Source organism: Coregonus clupeaformis, chromosome 20, assembly GCF_020615455.1.
Source record: "Coregonus clupeaformis isolate EN_2021a chromosome 20, ASM2061545v1, whole genome shotgun sequence".
In the NCBI taxonomy this organism is placed as follows: domain Eukaryota; kingdom Metazoa; phylum Chordata; class Actinopteri; order Salmoniformes; family Salmonidae; genus Coregonus; species Coregonus clupeaformis.
This window is the reverse complement of record NC_059211.1, coordinates 6,155,069-6,171,862: the sequence shown is the minus strand read 5'-3', so window position 1 is coordinate 6,171,862 and position 16,794 is coordinate 6,155,069. Positions and strand designations below refer to the sequence as shown.

Genomic DNA, 16,794 nt, shown 5'->3' with positions numbered 1-16,794 from the left:
TCTAGCCTGCCAAGGGTTTAGCCTCCCCTCGCTGCCCGGATGTACTCCAGGTTACGGTGGTCCGTCAAAATGAGGAAAGGGTGTTGAGCCCCCTCAAGCCAGTGCCTCCACACCTTTAGGGCCTGTACCACGGCTAACAGGTCCCTGTCCCCTACGTCATAGTTTCGCTCCGCCGGACTGAGCTTCTTGGAATAGAAGGCACAGGGGCGGAGTTTAGGTGGCGCGCCTGACCGTTGTGAAAGCACGGCTCCAATACCGGCCTCAGACGCGTCCACCTCTACCTGAAATGGTAAAGAGGGATCCGGATGCGCCAGCACTGGAGCCGAGGTAAACAGGTCCTTCAGCCTCCCAAATGCCCTGTCCGCCTCGGCAGACCACTGCAGACGCACCGGGCCCCCCTTCAAGAGAGACGTGATGGGAGCTGCCACCTGTCCAAAACCCCGGATAAACCTCCGGTAGTAATTCGCAAACCCCAAAAACTGCTGCACCTCCTTCACAGTGGTTGGTGTTTGCCAATTACGCACGGCTGACACCCGGTCTACCTCCATCCTCACCCCCTGACGCAGACAACTGATACCCCAAAAAAGGAGACCGACTCCTGGAAAAACAGACACTTCTCTGCCTTAACATACAGGTCGTGCTCCACCAGCCTCCGCAACACTCTGCGCACCAGGGCCACATGCTCGACACGGGTAGGCGAGTACACGAGAATGTCATCTATGTACACCACGACCCCCTGCCCCTGCATGTCCCTGAAGATCTCATCCACGAATGATTGGAAAACTGACGGAGCGTTCATCAACCCGTATGGCATGACAAGATACTCGTAATGGCCCGAGGTGGTACTAAAGGCTGTCTTCCATTCATCGCCCTCCCTGATGCGCACCAAGTTGTACGCGCTCCTGAGATCTAATTTAGTGAAGAAACGCGCCCCATGCAAGGACTCAGTCATGGTCGCAATCAGCGGGAGTGGATAACTGTACTTCACCGTGATCTGATTGAGACCACGGTAATCGATGCACGGGCGTAAACCCCCATCCTTCTTCTTCACAAAAAGAAACTCGAGGACGCAGGGGAAGTGGAAGGCCGGATGTATCCTTGTCTCAGAGATTCGTCTATGTAAGTTTCCATAGCTTTCTTCTCCTCCTGAGACAGAGGATACACATGGCTCCGTGGGAGCGCAGCTCCTGCCTGGAGGTCTATCGCACAATCTCCCTGCCTATGGGGCGGCAACCGCGTCGCCCTCGACTTGCTAAACGCGATGGCCAAATCCCCATACTCGGGGGGAACGTGCAATGCGGGCACCTGGTTTGGACTCTCCACCGAGGTAGCCCCTACGGAAACGCCCAAACATCGACCCCACACACTGGGCAGACCACTCCATCAGAGCCCTCTCCTGCCACGAAATAAATGGGTTATGGGTACTCAACCAGGGCATGCCCAGCACCACCGGATACGCAGGAGAGTCAATCAGAAATAGCTGAATCATCTCCTGATGACCCCCCTGCGCACACATCCTAAGTGGCGCAGTGACCTCCCTGATCAAGCCCGCACCCAACGGACGGCTATCTAGGGCATGAACTGGGAAAGGGACATCAACAGGAAGAAGGGGAATCCCTAAGGCTAAACAAAACTTCTTATCAACAAAATTCCCAGCCGCGCCTGAATCTACCAGCGCCTTATGCTGGGAATGAGGTGCTACCTGTGGAAAACTCACAGGTATACAAAAATGTGCAACAGAGAGCTCTGGGTGAGTGGGGCGCCTACTCACCTGGAAGGAATCCCCAGTGCGGGACCTGTCGTCCTCTCCCCTAGGAGGCCATCCCCAGCACCTAGCCGCGGTGTGTCCTCCCCGACCACAGTTGGTGCAGGGGATGGACCCCCTAGTAAGCCGACCCCCTCCTCTCTCTAGCGCCAGCGCCCCGAGCTCCATGGGACACGGCTCGGAGGCGCTGGAGGGTGAAATGGACGGACCCCCTCGGGGACGTCCGGCGGGTAGCTAGTAGGTTATCCAGCCTGATAGACATGTCGACCAACTGGTCGAACGAGAGGCTGGTGTCCCTACAAGCCAGCTCCCGACGGACGTCCTCTCGTAGACTACATCTGTAGTGATCGACGAGAGCCCGATCATTCCACCCTGCATCTGCTGCACCTCCTTCACAGTGGTTGGTGTTTGCCAATTACGCACGGCTGACACCCGGTCTACCTCCATCCTCACCCCTGACGCAGACAACTGATACCCCAAAAAGGAGACCGACTCCTGGAAAAACAGACACTTCTCTGCCTTAACATACAGGTCGTGCTCCACCAGCCTCCGCAACACTCTGCGCACCAGGGCCACATGCTCGACACGGGTAGGCGAGTACACGAGAATGTCATCTATGTACACCACGACCCCCTGCCCCTGCATGTCCCTGAAGATCTCATCCACGAATGATTGGAAAACTGACGGAGCGTTCATCAACCCGTATGGCATGACAAGATACTCGTAATGGCCCGAGGTGGTACTAAAGGCTGTCTTCCATTCATCGCCCTCCCTGATGCGCACCAAGTTGTACGCGCTCCTGAGATCTAATTTAGTGAAGAAACGCGCCCCATGCAAGGACTCAGTCATGGTCGCAATCAGCGGGAGTGGATAACTGTACTTCACCGTGATCTGATTGAGACCACGGTAATCGATGCACGGGCGTAAACCCCCATCCTTCTTCTTCACAAAAAAAGAAACTCGAGGACGCAGGGGAAGTGGAAGGCCGTATGTATCCTTGTCTCAGAGATTCGTCTATGTAAGTTTCCATAGCTTTCTTCTCCTCCTGAGACAGAGGATACACATGGCTCCGTGGGAGCGCAGCTCCTGCCTGGAGGTCTATCGCACAATCTCCCTGCCTATGGGGCGGCAACCGCGTCGCCCTCGACTTGCTAAACGCGATGGCCAAATCCCCCATACTCGGGGGAACGTGCAATGCGGGCACCTGGTTTGGACTCTCCACCGAGGTAGCCCCTACGGAAACGCCCAAACATCGACCCACACACTGGGCAGACCACTCCATCAGAGCCCTCTCCTGCCACGAAATAAATGGGTTATGGGTACTCAACCAGGGCATGCCCAGCACCACCGGATACCCAGGAGAGTCAATCAGAAATAGCTGAATCATCTCCTGATGACCCCCCTGCGCACACATCCTAAGTGGCGCAGTGACCTCCCTGATCAAGCCCGCACCCAACGGACGGCTATCTAGGGCATGAACTGGGAAAGGGACATCAACAGGAAGAAGGGGAATCCCTAAGGCTAAACAAAACTTCTTATCAACAAAATTCCCAGCCGCGCCTGAATCTACCAGCGCCTTATGCTGGGAATGAGGTGCTACCTGTGGAAAACTCACAGGTATACAAAAATGTGCAACAGAGAGCTCTGGGTGAGTGGGGCGCCTACTCACCTGGAAGGAATCCCCAGTGCGGGACCTGTCGTCCTCTCCCCTAGGAGGCCATCCCCAGCACCTAGCCGCGGTGTGTCCTCCCCGACCACAGTTGGTGCAGGGGATGGACCCCCTAGTAAGCCGACCCCTCCTCTCTCTAGCGCCAGCGCCCCTGAGCTCCATGGGACACGGCTCGGAGGCGCTGGAGGGTGAAATGGACGGACCCCCCTCGGGACGTCCGCGGGTAGCTAGTAGGTTATCCAGCCTGATAGACATGTCGACCAACTGGTCGAACGAGAGGCTGGTGTCCCTACAAGCCAGCTCCCCGACGGACGTCCTCTCGTAGACTACATCTGTAGTGATCGACGAGAGCCCGATCATTCCACCCTGCATCTGCCGCTAGAGTCACGGAATTCGAGGGCGAACTCTTGGGCACTCCTCCTCCCCTGCCGGAGGAAGACCAGACGCTCCCCCGCCGCTTTCCCCTCCGGGGATGAGTCAAACACCGCCCTGAAGCGGCGGGAGAACTCGTCGTACGTGATGGTGTCCGCGTCGATCCTCCTCCACTCCGCGTTGGCCCATTCCAATGCCTTCCCGGAAAGGCAGGAGATCAGGGCGGACACGCTCTCATGTCCCGAGGGCGCCGGGTGCACGGTGGCCAGGTACAGCTCCACCTGGAGAAGGAATCCCTGACACCCGGCCGCGGTTCCATCGTAGGCCCTCGGGAGCGAGAGTCGGACTCCTCGGGATTCCGGTGCGGGGAATGGGCGGACTGGCCGATGGTGCTGGCAGGGAGGGTGGTGGTGGAGGCGTTCCCCAGCCTCGGATGGTGGTGATCACCTCCTGCAGTGCGGTCCCCATCTGCAGGATCTGGTCCCGTTGTTCCCGAACCTGGTCCTCCAGCGTCGTCTGGGCTGCTGCGGCTCCTGCTGATTCCATTTTGGGTGTGTTATTCTGTCACGCGTGCTGTAGGTGGGTGTAGGTGGAATCAAACGCAGGACACCGAAGTATAGTCCAACAGACTTTAGTAATCTCCAACAAGGAAATAAGCCAACTCTTGCCCGAAGGCGAAAATACGCACGAAGGCGAAACAAAACGAAAGCGCACAAAACAGGTGCGTAATACTCCAACGCAGTGGAGGGAAGCTCAACCGAGCGAAATACAAAATGAAGCCCTACACACGACAGACCAAAATCAATAACACACAACACTAGACAAACACAACGAGAAACTTATAGGACACTAATTACGCTAAACGAGAACAGGTGTGACAACAAACAGACAAAAGCAAACGAACATGAAACATACAACGGTGGCAGCTAGTATTCCGGAGACAACGAACGCCGAAGCCTGCCCGAACAAGGGAGAGAGGCAGCCTCGGCCGAAACCGTGACAGAGCCTGAGCATGTGTATCCGGACCGGCGGGAACCAGAGTCTGACAATGGGTGAGTTGGTTTTGCATCACCTGGTGCCCGGTGCACTATTATTCCTTACGTCATTTGTCAACTACTGATTTAGACTGCCTACTATTTGTAATTATAATCTTCATAGTTATGTTGTTATATCTTAGCGAGAGTTGCTGAAAAAAGAACCAGCCAATGTTTGCAATGATAATGAGAAAATAATTGCTATTTTTACTGCCTGTATGTGTCTTGCGTGTGTTTGATATGCTTGCCTAAATATACTGTTACAACAGACAACAAAGTTTGCACGAACATGTCGATCATGTCTTTAGTGTAGCCTACAACATAAGGTTTCCCCCTCCATGTCAATGAGGGGTAAGCGGCAGTGGAGCAGTGGGAGCACTGAGTAGAAGCAATTTACGCAGCAGAATGTCCTTCACATGCGCAGATATCTCTGTATAAAAGACCACGGCAAGTTGCGTTCCAGAAAATCCGGAACCGCCGCCACTATGTTTAACAAAAGGGAACCATATTTTTAAATGGCTATATATTTATCTCAATACTATTGGACTTTTAGGCTGTTAGGTTGACCGTGCAGCCAGCAACTAAAAACACTGTCAATGAAGCATGCCATTGGTTCTACTCCACTTATCTCGCAATGTTCGTACTGAAAACCAATGGGCTAGATCTGGAAAAAATAACTTGAATAAGAAGGTGAATGACCAAAAAGGCTCGAAGTGACATGACTGGCAAAAAAAATCAATCAAAATAAGAACCCCCTCGATTGATTCCGTCTCCCACTGTCTCCTCGTGATTGAGCTGACTGCTCAGAAATGTAGCTCTCATCCATGTAGATGAATGCCACATTTCAACCCGTCCATTCTCATTTCTCATAGGCAGGGCAGAGAGTATTATGACCCCCTTCTCTCTTTCCACAATGGGCCCTTGTCTTAGACAACATTTGGCGGGCTCACGGGTATTCGGGCGTTCGGCCCTGAAGCATGCTGGTCCGTCATCACCGTGCGCGGTGCGGTAACCGAGCTGTGGCCAGAGCACTGTCCGAATCCATCAGTGTCCATCCTGGGTTTCAAGGAGAGAGAGAGAGAGAGAGAGAGAGAGAGAGAGAGAGAGAGAGAGAGAGAGAGAGAGAGAGAGAGAGAGAGAGAGAGAGAGAGAGAGAGAGAGAGAGAGAGAGAGAGAGAGAGAGAGAGAGAGAGAGAGAGAGAGAGAGAGAGAGAGATGGACATTTTCAGAGTGAAGGTAATTTTCCTCTCTAGTGGTCAATAAGATGGAGACAGTGGCCTTCCAACTCAAGGTCCTATTCAGTATGGCTGAATACTGGGGAAGCAGTAGCTTGAGGTTGAAGAGAGACGGGCAAGTAACTGGAGGTTTGCCTGTTTGAATCCCAGAGCTGACGTGGGAAAATAGGGTGTAAGTGAGCTGGCAACTAAAGGGTTGCTGGCATAATAATAGCAGGTGCCACCTGCTGCTGTTGTGCCCTTGACCAAGGCACCTTACCTCAAACCTGCTCCAGGGGCAATGCTCTGTGGCTGTGACTATGATTCCAGCCTCCTCTGTGTGAATATATGATGTCCAGGGGGTTAGGAATAATGCAAGACAGCAAAAAGACACATTTCTGATTCACATTGGACAATACACTTGTATTGTGTTGTGTTCTGTTGGGATTGTATTGTACAGTGAGAGATATCCAACATGAAATTATAATTGAACTGAAACCTCACTACAGACATTTTTTGGATTAACTACATACCCACTAGGCACAGACATCAGTTCAAGGTCTATTTTTGATTTACATTTGGTTGAGTTGTCAACTAATGTAAATTCAATGTGAAATCAACAGAAAATGCCACCATGACATTGGATTTAGGTTAAAAGTTGGGTGGAAAAATTGTAAATTCCCTTACATTGATGCCTTTTTGCAAATTCAATCAGTTTTCCACATTGATTCAATATCACCACATTGACTTTTTTTGTTGAAATGATGTGCAAGCAGCTTTGATTCAACCAGTTTTTGCCCAGTGGGTAGAGATTACTTTTTGTGCATCCTGTTCATTGTCTATATTGTTGATGATTTGTGTTGAAATTGCAAAGAAAGATCTGACTTTCTCCCGTTTTTTTTAACATAATGTCTGAACACAAAATAAACCACTCTCTGGACTAGAGCCCTTGTATGCAACATGGATCACATGGGTCAGGAGTGTCATCCTAACAGAAAGAGAACAATCAATTTACCATCAACCTGATTGATATGATAATGACGGAACTGTTGTGAAGTGAGGCCTTGTCAATCTTTAAGACCAAAGATAATATGGTATTTCAAGACAGCAAATACTGCCACTCTGTGTTTCAAAACAGATGGTGCTTCGACAGAATGCGCCTTAGCAGCAGCATGCACTTCAAAGCTCATCATATTGCTCGTGAAGAGAACTTTAGACATTTCCACCCTTAGACCATAGGTCGGGCAGAGTTTTATATAAGTGTTTCAAATATAGATAGTATCATTTCATATCGCCGCACTTGCAATCGACAGCAATGCATTAGTGAAGTCAAGCGCACAGGCACTTGCTCTTAAGAAAAACGCGCACTGCAGTGTGCAGGTGTCTCTCAAAAGACAACGGGTTTACTTGATGACAATGTGTTACGCCAACAGAATAATTTAATTTGTTTTTCACAAATTACCGTTTTGGAATTACAGCCCCTAACGTGTCCGATTTGACGACGTTTCTTTCATTCAATGTGTTCTTGAGCGTAACCGGGAGGATGCATTGGCAAGGAGAGGGTCTTCACGTGGGATCCGCTGACCGCTATGTCACCTCTGTGGCATCAGTGATGTTTGTGGGGTCTGACACGCTTGACAAATCGAATGAACCATGGTCTTTTGAGCGTAGGCCTATAAGTGTTTCAAAGTGTGTTCTGTCCATTATTTACCCAGTGCTGGGTTGTTTTTAACCCAACAAATTGAAGCCGTTGTAGATATTTTTTATTCAAGTTTTGGGGGCTCATATTTTAAAGTTACACCTTATTAATGATTTCCCCAGGAATTAATGCGCATGTTGGTGCATATGCTAAATAGGCTATTTGTTATTATGCATTAAACTATATCGAGAGCAAATACAGCTGAAAAACGAATAAATAATTATAAAAAATAACCAACATGTATTTTCAAAAGTTTACAATTATATAAATTAGGCCTGCCAAGACAGCACTTTTTTTGAATGGTGTTTGATACACTTTCCCTCACAATATGGTAATGCTGAGTGGGCTAATCATTCCACACAAACTCTGTTGCATCTACCAAGTTAGGTCTTGGTTTCTTTGGAACTCATTGTCCAACCTCATTTCATCGCGGTGGGTGGTTGGCATTTTAATATAGTCTCATGTTGCTGCCAATGTCACACTTCAACAGTTGTGAAATACATATAATTTCTCATTTTCAATCAGTTGAGTACTGTTTTGGATGCAAACCAGTCCTAATGCCGCATGGTATAACAATAATGTAATAAAACAAAATCTCATTAATTTAAGCCACAATGACCAGTGTGTGTATCATTTAATTAATAATGTAGTATGAAGTGCTCCTCAAGCCGCAGGTACGCAAAAAATAAACGACATTGGCAAGGTACAGGAGGGAGGGAAGACCATTACGCAGGTGGTCATGACATCACCAGTGGCTGGCTATAAAGTCGCGAGTACTAATTCACAGTTAGAGTAGCACATGGGAAGCTTGGAGTAAGGACAGACATAGAGAACCAATTGGTTACCTACCGATATCATTTATCGTGCACAGAGGAATCCTTTACAAAACTTGTCAGAATGAACATCTCGCATTTGGTGGCTTGTGGACTTATGATCACCCTGCTTTCAGTGAGGACAGGGGCGAAGCCTCTAACACCCGCGCAACAGAAGGTGAGGTCACTTCATTGATGTGCGCGCTGCAATTTGTGAGCGGAATGCGTTCTTTGTTATTGCGATTCTTTGGAGAACAATTTTGCATTATGCGCAAGTATAACTCTAATATTGTCCACACTATGGTGCCCCAAAGAACATAAACAACGGATACAAGTGTATAGGCTACTGGCAATGTATCTCTTGGCATGCAGGTTATAATTGCTTTACTTTATCATAAACTAAACTACTGTTCCTTTTTTAACGCGGGCGCTTTAATATTCATAATATTGTTAAATGTATTAGTATTAAGTCTAAAGACTATTGTATTTAAATTACACTGGTCATATTGATGATATGGGTTTTGTATGCTTCTCAACGTACGCATAGGCTATTACTGGAAGGAAAGGCTTGTTTATCAGGGAGATATATGGATAGATAGGCTACTGTGTTTTACAGCAAATCTACAGCCTACTTTCTTCCTTGCATCATTTTGATATTCATGCTGGTACCCAATCGCGCCTTGAGAAGCGATCGACTGAACATCGGATCCTTCCTAAATATAACATAAATATCGACGTATAAGGCGACCAATCATACATTTCATTATACCGCGTATTTTAAACCAGAAAACGTATTTTCCCAACCGTTTGGTCATGGAAGCGCGATGGTGAAAAAGCGCATCTGCCTTCAAGAGACTTGTAGAACAGATATTTCGGAACTGGACATTCTATGCACGAATAGTCCTAACACTATATAGCAGTGAGTAATTAATATATTACTGCACGCGCACCTGTCTTTCCCGCTGCATACAAGAAACCCCAGAAGGAGACTAATTTCTGGCCAGTGTTCGTCGCCTTATTCAACCAATGTGCAATAGGATACACACCGTTTCCCATGCGTTAAAGCGCAACTGTAGCCTATGATCAAACCCAAATTCAGGATTTAGTTTTGAAAGATGAGCCAATTAATTGCAGCATTAATGTGATTTCTATTCAGTAGCTAGTAGCTACACATTTAACAGTGAAGGCTGCTGAGGGGAGGACGGCTCATAATAATGGCTGGAACGGAGCAAATGGAATGGCAAGTGTAGACAGCACTAACATTATACTAGATTAAGCATAATTTCAGAATGGTTTGCTATGGAATTAACATAATTATTTTTATAGGACCAGTTGAAAACAAAAGTGTTAAAAACTGCAGGATTTACTGCTTGCCGACGTAGACAATTGATGTCCCGAATGCGCAGATTTGTTGCCGTTTATCAGAAAAATTCCCAGATGGGCTATCTGCTGACAGATGCTTACCCAAATCGATTCAATTAAGAGTTTAGTATCTAAAGCCGGTGTCTTGTTTCTGTGTCCCAGTCTCTTAGAAGTTTGTTGGGGGAGGAGCTGTCGCAGTTCCTGGCGTCTGACGAGAGAGAGCGGAGGATGGAGAACTTGCGCTCCCGGGTACGCTTGCTACGAGACCTGCGCATGGAAACTCGCGCCAAAGGCATGTGGGCGAGCCAGCCCAGCGCACGGAGACACAAACCTAACACCAAGAAAGGGGCCGCGGCCCGGAGTGGCTGCTTCGGACACAAAATGGACAGGATAGGCACCATTAGCGGCATGGGCTGTTAGAGATGGCGTATAGAGACGTGTCGGTAAGTAGCCTAAACTCCCGCGGCATATGCTCAATTGCATATCCTGGGATTGAATCAGGAAGAAGGTCCATCACCACTACCTTATGATGGTAGCCTTTGCTACAAAATCCCCAATGTAGGCTAACTCCTGTGCACATTCCAGATGAGACACCCATAGACTACAGACAAAAAGAGTAGCATAGAACAGTTTGCAGTAGCCTAAATGTGACCGACCACCTCGATTTGGTCTTATGTAGCAAAATTTGAAAGTGTTTTTTACATTGGATAAAAGTAGAGACTCAGCTACAAAATGGTATATCATACACTGCAGTTGAGGAACAATGGGAAAGTAATTCTGCTTTGAAAGTTGATAAACTTGTAACCCCACTTTTGAGAAAATGTCCCTTGAACGTTTTGGTACACCTACTGGAGAGCTCTTGGTCTACACCCATTCAGCATCGTTCACACCCTCTTAAGCCTTAGCCCCACCCATCTCTTTAAGGATTCACATGTGAGGCCATGAGGTAAACAAGCTATATCAAGTAAAACGTTTATTTGTCACATGCAGAGGATAAAGAAGGTGTAAACAGTACAGTGAAATGGTTACTTGCATAGTAGCAATATCAAAAACATAAAGTGTCCAGATAAAAATATTTTATCATTATTAGATGACGCTTACCCAACACACTTGTCTAAATTGATGTGAAGGAAATGCTATAACCACCCCCCAGCCACATCTAGCTAAGTGGATGGGTCACTATTGTCTAGATATGTACACATGTTCATGAAATACAATAGATGGCTGTAATCACCCCCAGAAACACCTGGCTAATTTGAAGGGTCATGTAGTAATCCGGCCGAAGTGGAGTCTTTTGTTTAGACATGTAGCTAGCTAAACAATGAACCGGCATAATCCCAACTCATACTACTACCAATACAAACATTGTCATAGCTGTAGTATGAATCTGCAGGTAGCTAAAGCTAACAAACTAGGTTCAATGTTAGCTAGCTAACATTAGGCTATAACTAGCAATGTAAATGGGTTTCTGATTCGAATAATATTACTACACAGATTATACACTTTACGTTAGCTAGCGAGCCAGCAAGCTAACGTTTGCTAGATAACTAACAGTATGCTTTAACTTGTAATAAAAACGACTTCCTGACTAAATTAGAAACGTATATCTGGAAATTTAGCAAGACTCTTACCTGTATACATGGATGAATGCTTTGCGGTAGAAAGGACTGTCAACACATAGTGAACAGCTCACGTTATAGACAGAAGCATGCTACATGGCAGACCAATCCAAACTCATTTCTTGGCATGTCCAGCCCATCCATTATCTCAGCCAATCATGGCTAGTGGGAAGGATCCTGTCTTTTTCCGTGGCTAAACCAACTAGGTATGAACTAGGTATTCATATTTTTGGATGGAATACACGTTTGTTATTAAGGCACATGAAAGTTCACATGTTCCAGAAGGCATTTCTGCCCAAAAACAAATGTTGATAAAAAAAAATACATGTTTACGTTCAAATGCCTCTCCTGTGAAGTAGTGACGTGCGACATGCCTAGTTTCCTGAAACGATTCACAAATGTCCATGTATGCCTGTGGAGGTGATGAGGTGGCCACTTGTGAGCCTGTTAGTGGCCAAAGGTCAATCTTATGTGAGAGGTCAGTGGGGTCACTATGGAACATGTTGCAACTGACCAACAGTGATTGAAACAATGTTAGGGTTACCTTAACCTTCAGTGAAGGGGTAATCCTACAGGCCAATCCTTTTGGTTTAGGCCTACTGACTACTACAAACACATCTTATTGAGACTGCATTAAAAGAAGGATATAAATTAACTTACAAATGCATCTGCTTCTTGATTGAAATCATGAACAATCAATTCCCAAGCAGTCCATCTATATGCTCTCTGCGTATGCATTTATGTGGGACAGTGTGAGAGCATTTCAGGGCAGAACAGCGTGTCCCACTGACGCTCTAACAGAACATCATGCTGACTGCGTTCTCAGGACAAAACCCCATAGAATGAGATCAGGAAGCCGCTCTTGAAATGTTTGAAGTCCGTGGGAAGCAATCCAATTGAATTAGCCATACTCATTGCAATACATCACCATAAGTAATCATATCTGTTGGCTGAAGTCAATGGGACGGATGTGAAGACAATGAGGACATGTAGATGTCAGTGTTAGGCCATAGGCCGTTGATAAACATTAAGCAGAATGGATTGTGGGCACGTGATGACGTCATTGACCAGTCTCTATGTATGTGTGTGAGTGAGATAAAGATAAATAGAGAGAGAAAGAAAGAGAGAGAGCAGGTTCCTCTCTTTGTAGATGGACACACACACAAAACATTTCACACACACATACACACACGGCACCCTAAGTGGAATGTTCCAGGAAACCCTTTTTGCTCAGTAGAAAAAAATAACATTAAAGGGGCGGTATGCAGAATGAAGCAATAAGGAAACCAGGTGACGGGCGCTTTGCCTTTGTGATTGTGTGTGGCTAACAGTGAAATCCTGACGGAGGGGCTGTTGTGGCACCTTCCTTCATGACTCATACTGTTTATATGTGACTAAGTGCATGTGTTTCTTAGGCAGACACCTCTCTTCCTCCCTTTACCAACTTTAAAGTGAGAAGTGGGAGAGGAGGAGAGGAGTATTAGATGGTCAATTCAGTATTGTGTGAGAAGCAAAGGCTGGACTTCATGTGGTTGTTTAGAGTGAGTAGAGCAGAGTGGTGCAGTAAGACTTTAGTTAGAGAGCTTGTTTTAGTGAGGGTGACATGTGATCCCCTTTATTTTGTGGGAACATGTCCATATCTATATCCAGTTTTCTTTTAACAGAACCATCCGTCCAGAGTTTTCAGTGGAGAAAGCCATCTAACCATGTTTTTTCCTCTCCCCTCTCCGCAGAGCATTCAGACGACGGGTTCGACAACTTGGATTCAGTTGGTCCTCGTCTGAGGTAAAAACCAAAAAAGTGACGGATTTTCGGTACGAAAAACCACGATGACCACCATATTCGAGGACTGAGACAACAATGATAAAACCAACCCATATGTATAACATAAAGAAAGACCAACACACACTACAAGATGGCGGACAATGGTGTAAAAACTAGAAACCGCAAAGCTGTATATCGCTGCTGCTGTAAATTCATGTACTTTAATTCCTGCATAAATGTATTTATGTTTGAAAAACTATTTATATGTTTATAAAAGAGATATTTATAAATATTCGTTTTATTTATGTAAAATTTTGAAATGGATGCAAACTGCAGGTAAATTCCGTTTGTAACCTTTTTTTGTCTTAAATAGTTGTAAATGTTTTCAAAATGATTTAAATAAAAAATCCATGCACTTACTAGTCTCCTCACAGTTTTTTTATATGGAGAAAACATCTAATTTCTGGTAAAATAAACTATGGGATAGGGGTGAGACTGAGGCTTTATTCAGTGATAGTGCGTCGCTTATGTAGGCCAACAATTCTCTCCATTGAGTGGTCCCACTGGGCACAAACTGGTTGTTGCAACGTCATTTGTCAACACATTGTGCCGTGAAATCTATGTGGATTTGAAAAAAGTAATCAATGAAAACGCTTTTGTGAAATTTCAACCACCGGATTATGTCATGGTAACCAATTTTCAACATCGACAAACATTGTATAAAATATGTTGAATTTGTTCCTCTGAAAAAACGTCAGATCCTAAACGTAATATCCACTATAAGACATCTTTAGGCTGGAAAGTTAATCTATCTACAGCTACCCTTTCAGTCTCCCATCCAGGGTTTAACCTTGCTTAGCTTTGATATTTGTCACTGTCTATTACCAATGTGCTATCGTGAGAAATATCCACTTAATAGATTCACTGTTGCAATCAAAGACATTCCAAAGGTAGGTTTAACAAAGAAAATGAAATGTAACCATGCTTTTTCAATCATATATCATCAATGATGCTATTAGGCTTATATAGCATTTGGGAAGTCATCAACAGCTATTTTTTTAATTCAGCCCATGATTAAACAAAAAATAGACAGTACATATAGGCCTAGGGTTAAAGCTTTGGTTGATTTCAAATGGAATTTACAGGTTAATAATAAATATGTTGGATTCACGTCTCCACCTCAACCAAAAATCAAAGTTAAAGAATAGGACAAGATCAAATCAAACTGTATTTAAAGTGCATTTGAAGTTTGATTTGATTTAACATTAGTCATTCACTTAGATGATTGGTTGAAATGGAGACCTGAATCCAACATATCAATTATTTGTTATTATTATTTGTAGACAAACTGGAATTAAAGCCAGACTCAGTGGTACAGATGGAACTATCCAAGCAGAAGATACATCTCCATCAAATGTTGATATTTGGTTGCGCAATATCCCTTTTGCAATACAGTAAATAGCCTATTAACTTGTTGACAAGTGAACATTTACATTTAAGTCATTTAGCAGACGCTCTTATCCAGAGCGACTAACAGTTAATACATTCATCTTAAAACAAATGATATGTTGGATTCACTTCTCCACCTCAACCAAAAATTAAAGTTAAAGAAGAGGATTAAGCCAGTGGCTCAGATGCAACTATCCAAGCAGTAGATCTCCTTTAAAGGTTGATATTTGATTGAGTTCTCAACCAAATACAACCAAACTGTCACGACTTCCGCCGAGGCTGCCTCCCCTCCTTGTTCGGGCAGGCTTCGGTGTTTGTCGTCACCGGCTTACTAGCCACTGCCGCTCCATATATCATCATTCCATTTGTCTTGTCTTGTCAATTACACACACCTGGTTCTTATCCCCTCATTAGTCCGTGTATAAGTGTTCCCTCTGCCCCCCTTGTCCTTGTGGGTGATTGTTATTTGTGAGAGTAGTGTAGCTCGGTGGAGCTATTCGCACTTTGTATTGCCGGGGTAGATATTTCCCCTGTGCCTGTATGTTGTTGGAGTATCCCGTACCGTGTATTGCCAGGGTAGATAGTTTCCCCTGTGCCTGTTTTCGTGTGTCGCTATCCAGCACAATTGTGTACGACGAAATAAACTCTGTATTCTGTGATTTACCCTCCTGCGCCTGACTCCTTCTATCACAAACATCACACAAACTCAATATTACCTTTGGAATACAGTAAATAGTATACAGTTAAGGCTATCTTACAAACTAATGGAACAGTATTTATTCAACCTTAAAATGTGTAACATATCATGGCCACATTTTGAGGTTACTGTAACAATAAATGTATTCTTATGTAATCATAGAAAGCATGCATGTTCAATATATCATGCAAAGGCCGCAGGTCTGTGGGAATCTTCAGAAATGCTATAATAATCTACAATGGCATTGATCACTTGCACCATGTACTTTAATTTAATCTCAACTGCAATCCAGGTCATTTGGTTGTGCTTTTAGATGAAGCACAGTGATAACGCATTAAGTTGTTGTATAAAAAAACGAAATATCTGACATTGTATTCCCATTTGAATTTCGTTGTGCTTTTAAATGGTTAAAAGCACAGTGATAACATATTTAGGTGACAACTAAGCCAAAAATCAGACATTGATTTCCCATTGAAATTTGGTTGTGGTTTTAGATGGTTGAAAGCATAGTGATAACACATTGGGAATTCAACAAACTTCTGGCTGTCTTCTTGAGTGGGTGAAAATAGGTTGTGATCTCATTGATCAATATATCAACCAAATATTACTAAATTATCCACGTTGAAATGACGTGGTATGCCCAGTGGGTGGGTTTTTGGTAATGGAATTTCAAGACAGAAGGCAATGTTTCTTAAATTTACAAAGGCAGCATTTCTTTCCCTAAACTAAATATAAGTGTTAATTTTAGTTGGCTGGGGTCTTTACTTCAACATTATTGTGTTTTGATGTACTTCTAATATATTTTAAGACTTTTTCTGGTAGATGTTTTCTAAGACCCCTTTTGTATCTGTTTGACAAGAAATCGAAGCCTATTTTTAGGATGGAAAATAGTTGGAAAATGTAGATATATATGCCTTAATTTCAAAAGAAATATACACTCTTAGCTTTCATTTCACACATAATTTGACATGCTCCTATGAACTTCATATGTTGGTGATCATGGGTGCTTTTACATGGAAATTACCCTTATTGGAGTTCCACCGGCAACTAGTTGAATGAGTTTATTTGACACCAGAGCCATCCAAATCAAGACATAAGAAAGTATCGGCAAGTATAAGTGGATTGAAATCCTGCTGACCACGGAGATAACTAGATAAGCTGTTAACACTGTATACAAATACAGTCAGCACATCAAATATTCTATATCTGTGTTACAAATGGTTGTATGACAGTAAAGACACCCTATTTATAAGTTTGCTTCCTAAATGTTTTCAAGTAACTTTTGCATGCCGTTCTTTTTTTACTGTGTTGAAGATAAAAAGAAGGCAACGTCAGCCA

General features: G+C 44.8%; 1 protein-coding gene across 1 annotated transcript; it reads left to right on the top strand.

Moving 5' to 3' along the window:
• The first annotated feature begins 8,561 nt into the window (after positions 1–8,561).
• Positions 8,562–13,652, top strand: LOC121532787 (C-type natriuretic peptide 4-like). The gene is made up of 3 exons (XM_041838581.1): positions 8,562–8,743; positions 10,090–10,370; positions 13,280–13,652. Exons 1-2 carry the CDS (start codon positions 8,651–8,653, stop codon positions 10,345–10,347), a joined length of 351 nt encoding a protein of 116 aa, XP_041694515.1. The 5' UTR covers positions 8,562–8,650; the 3' UTR covers positions 10,348–10,370; positions 13,280–13,652.
• The last annotated feature ends 3,142 nt before the right edge of the window (positions 13,653–16,794 follow it).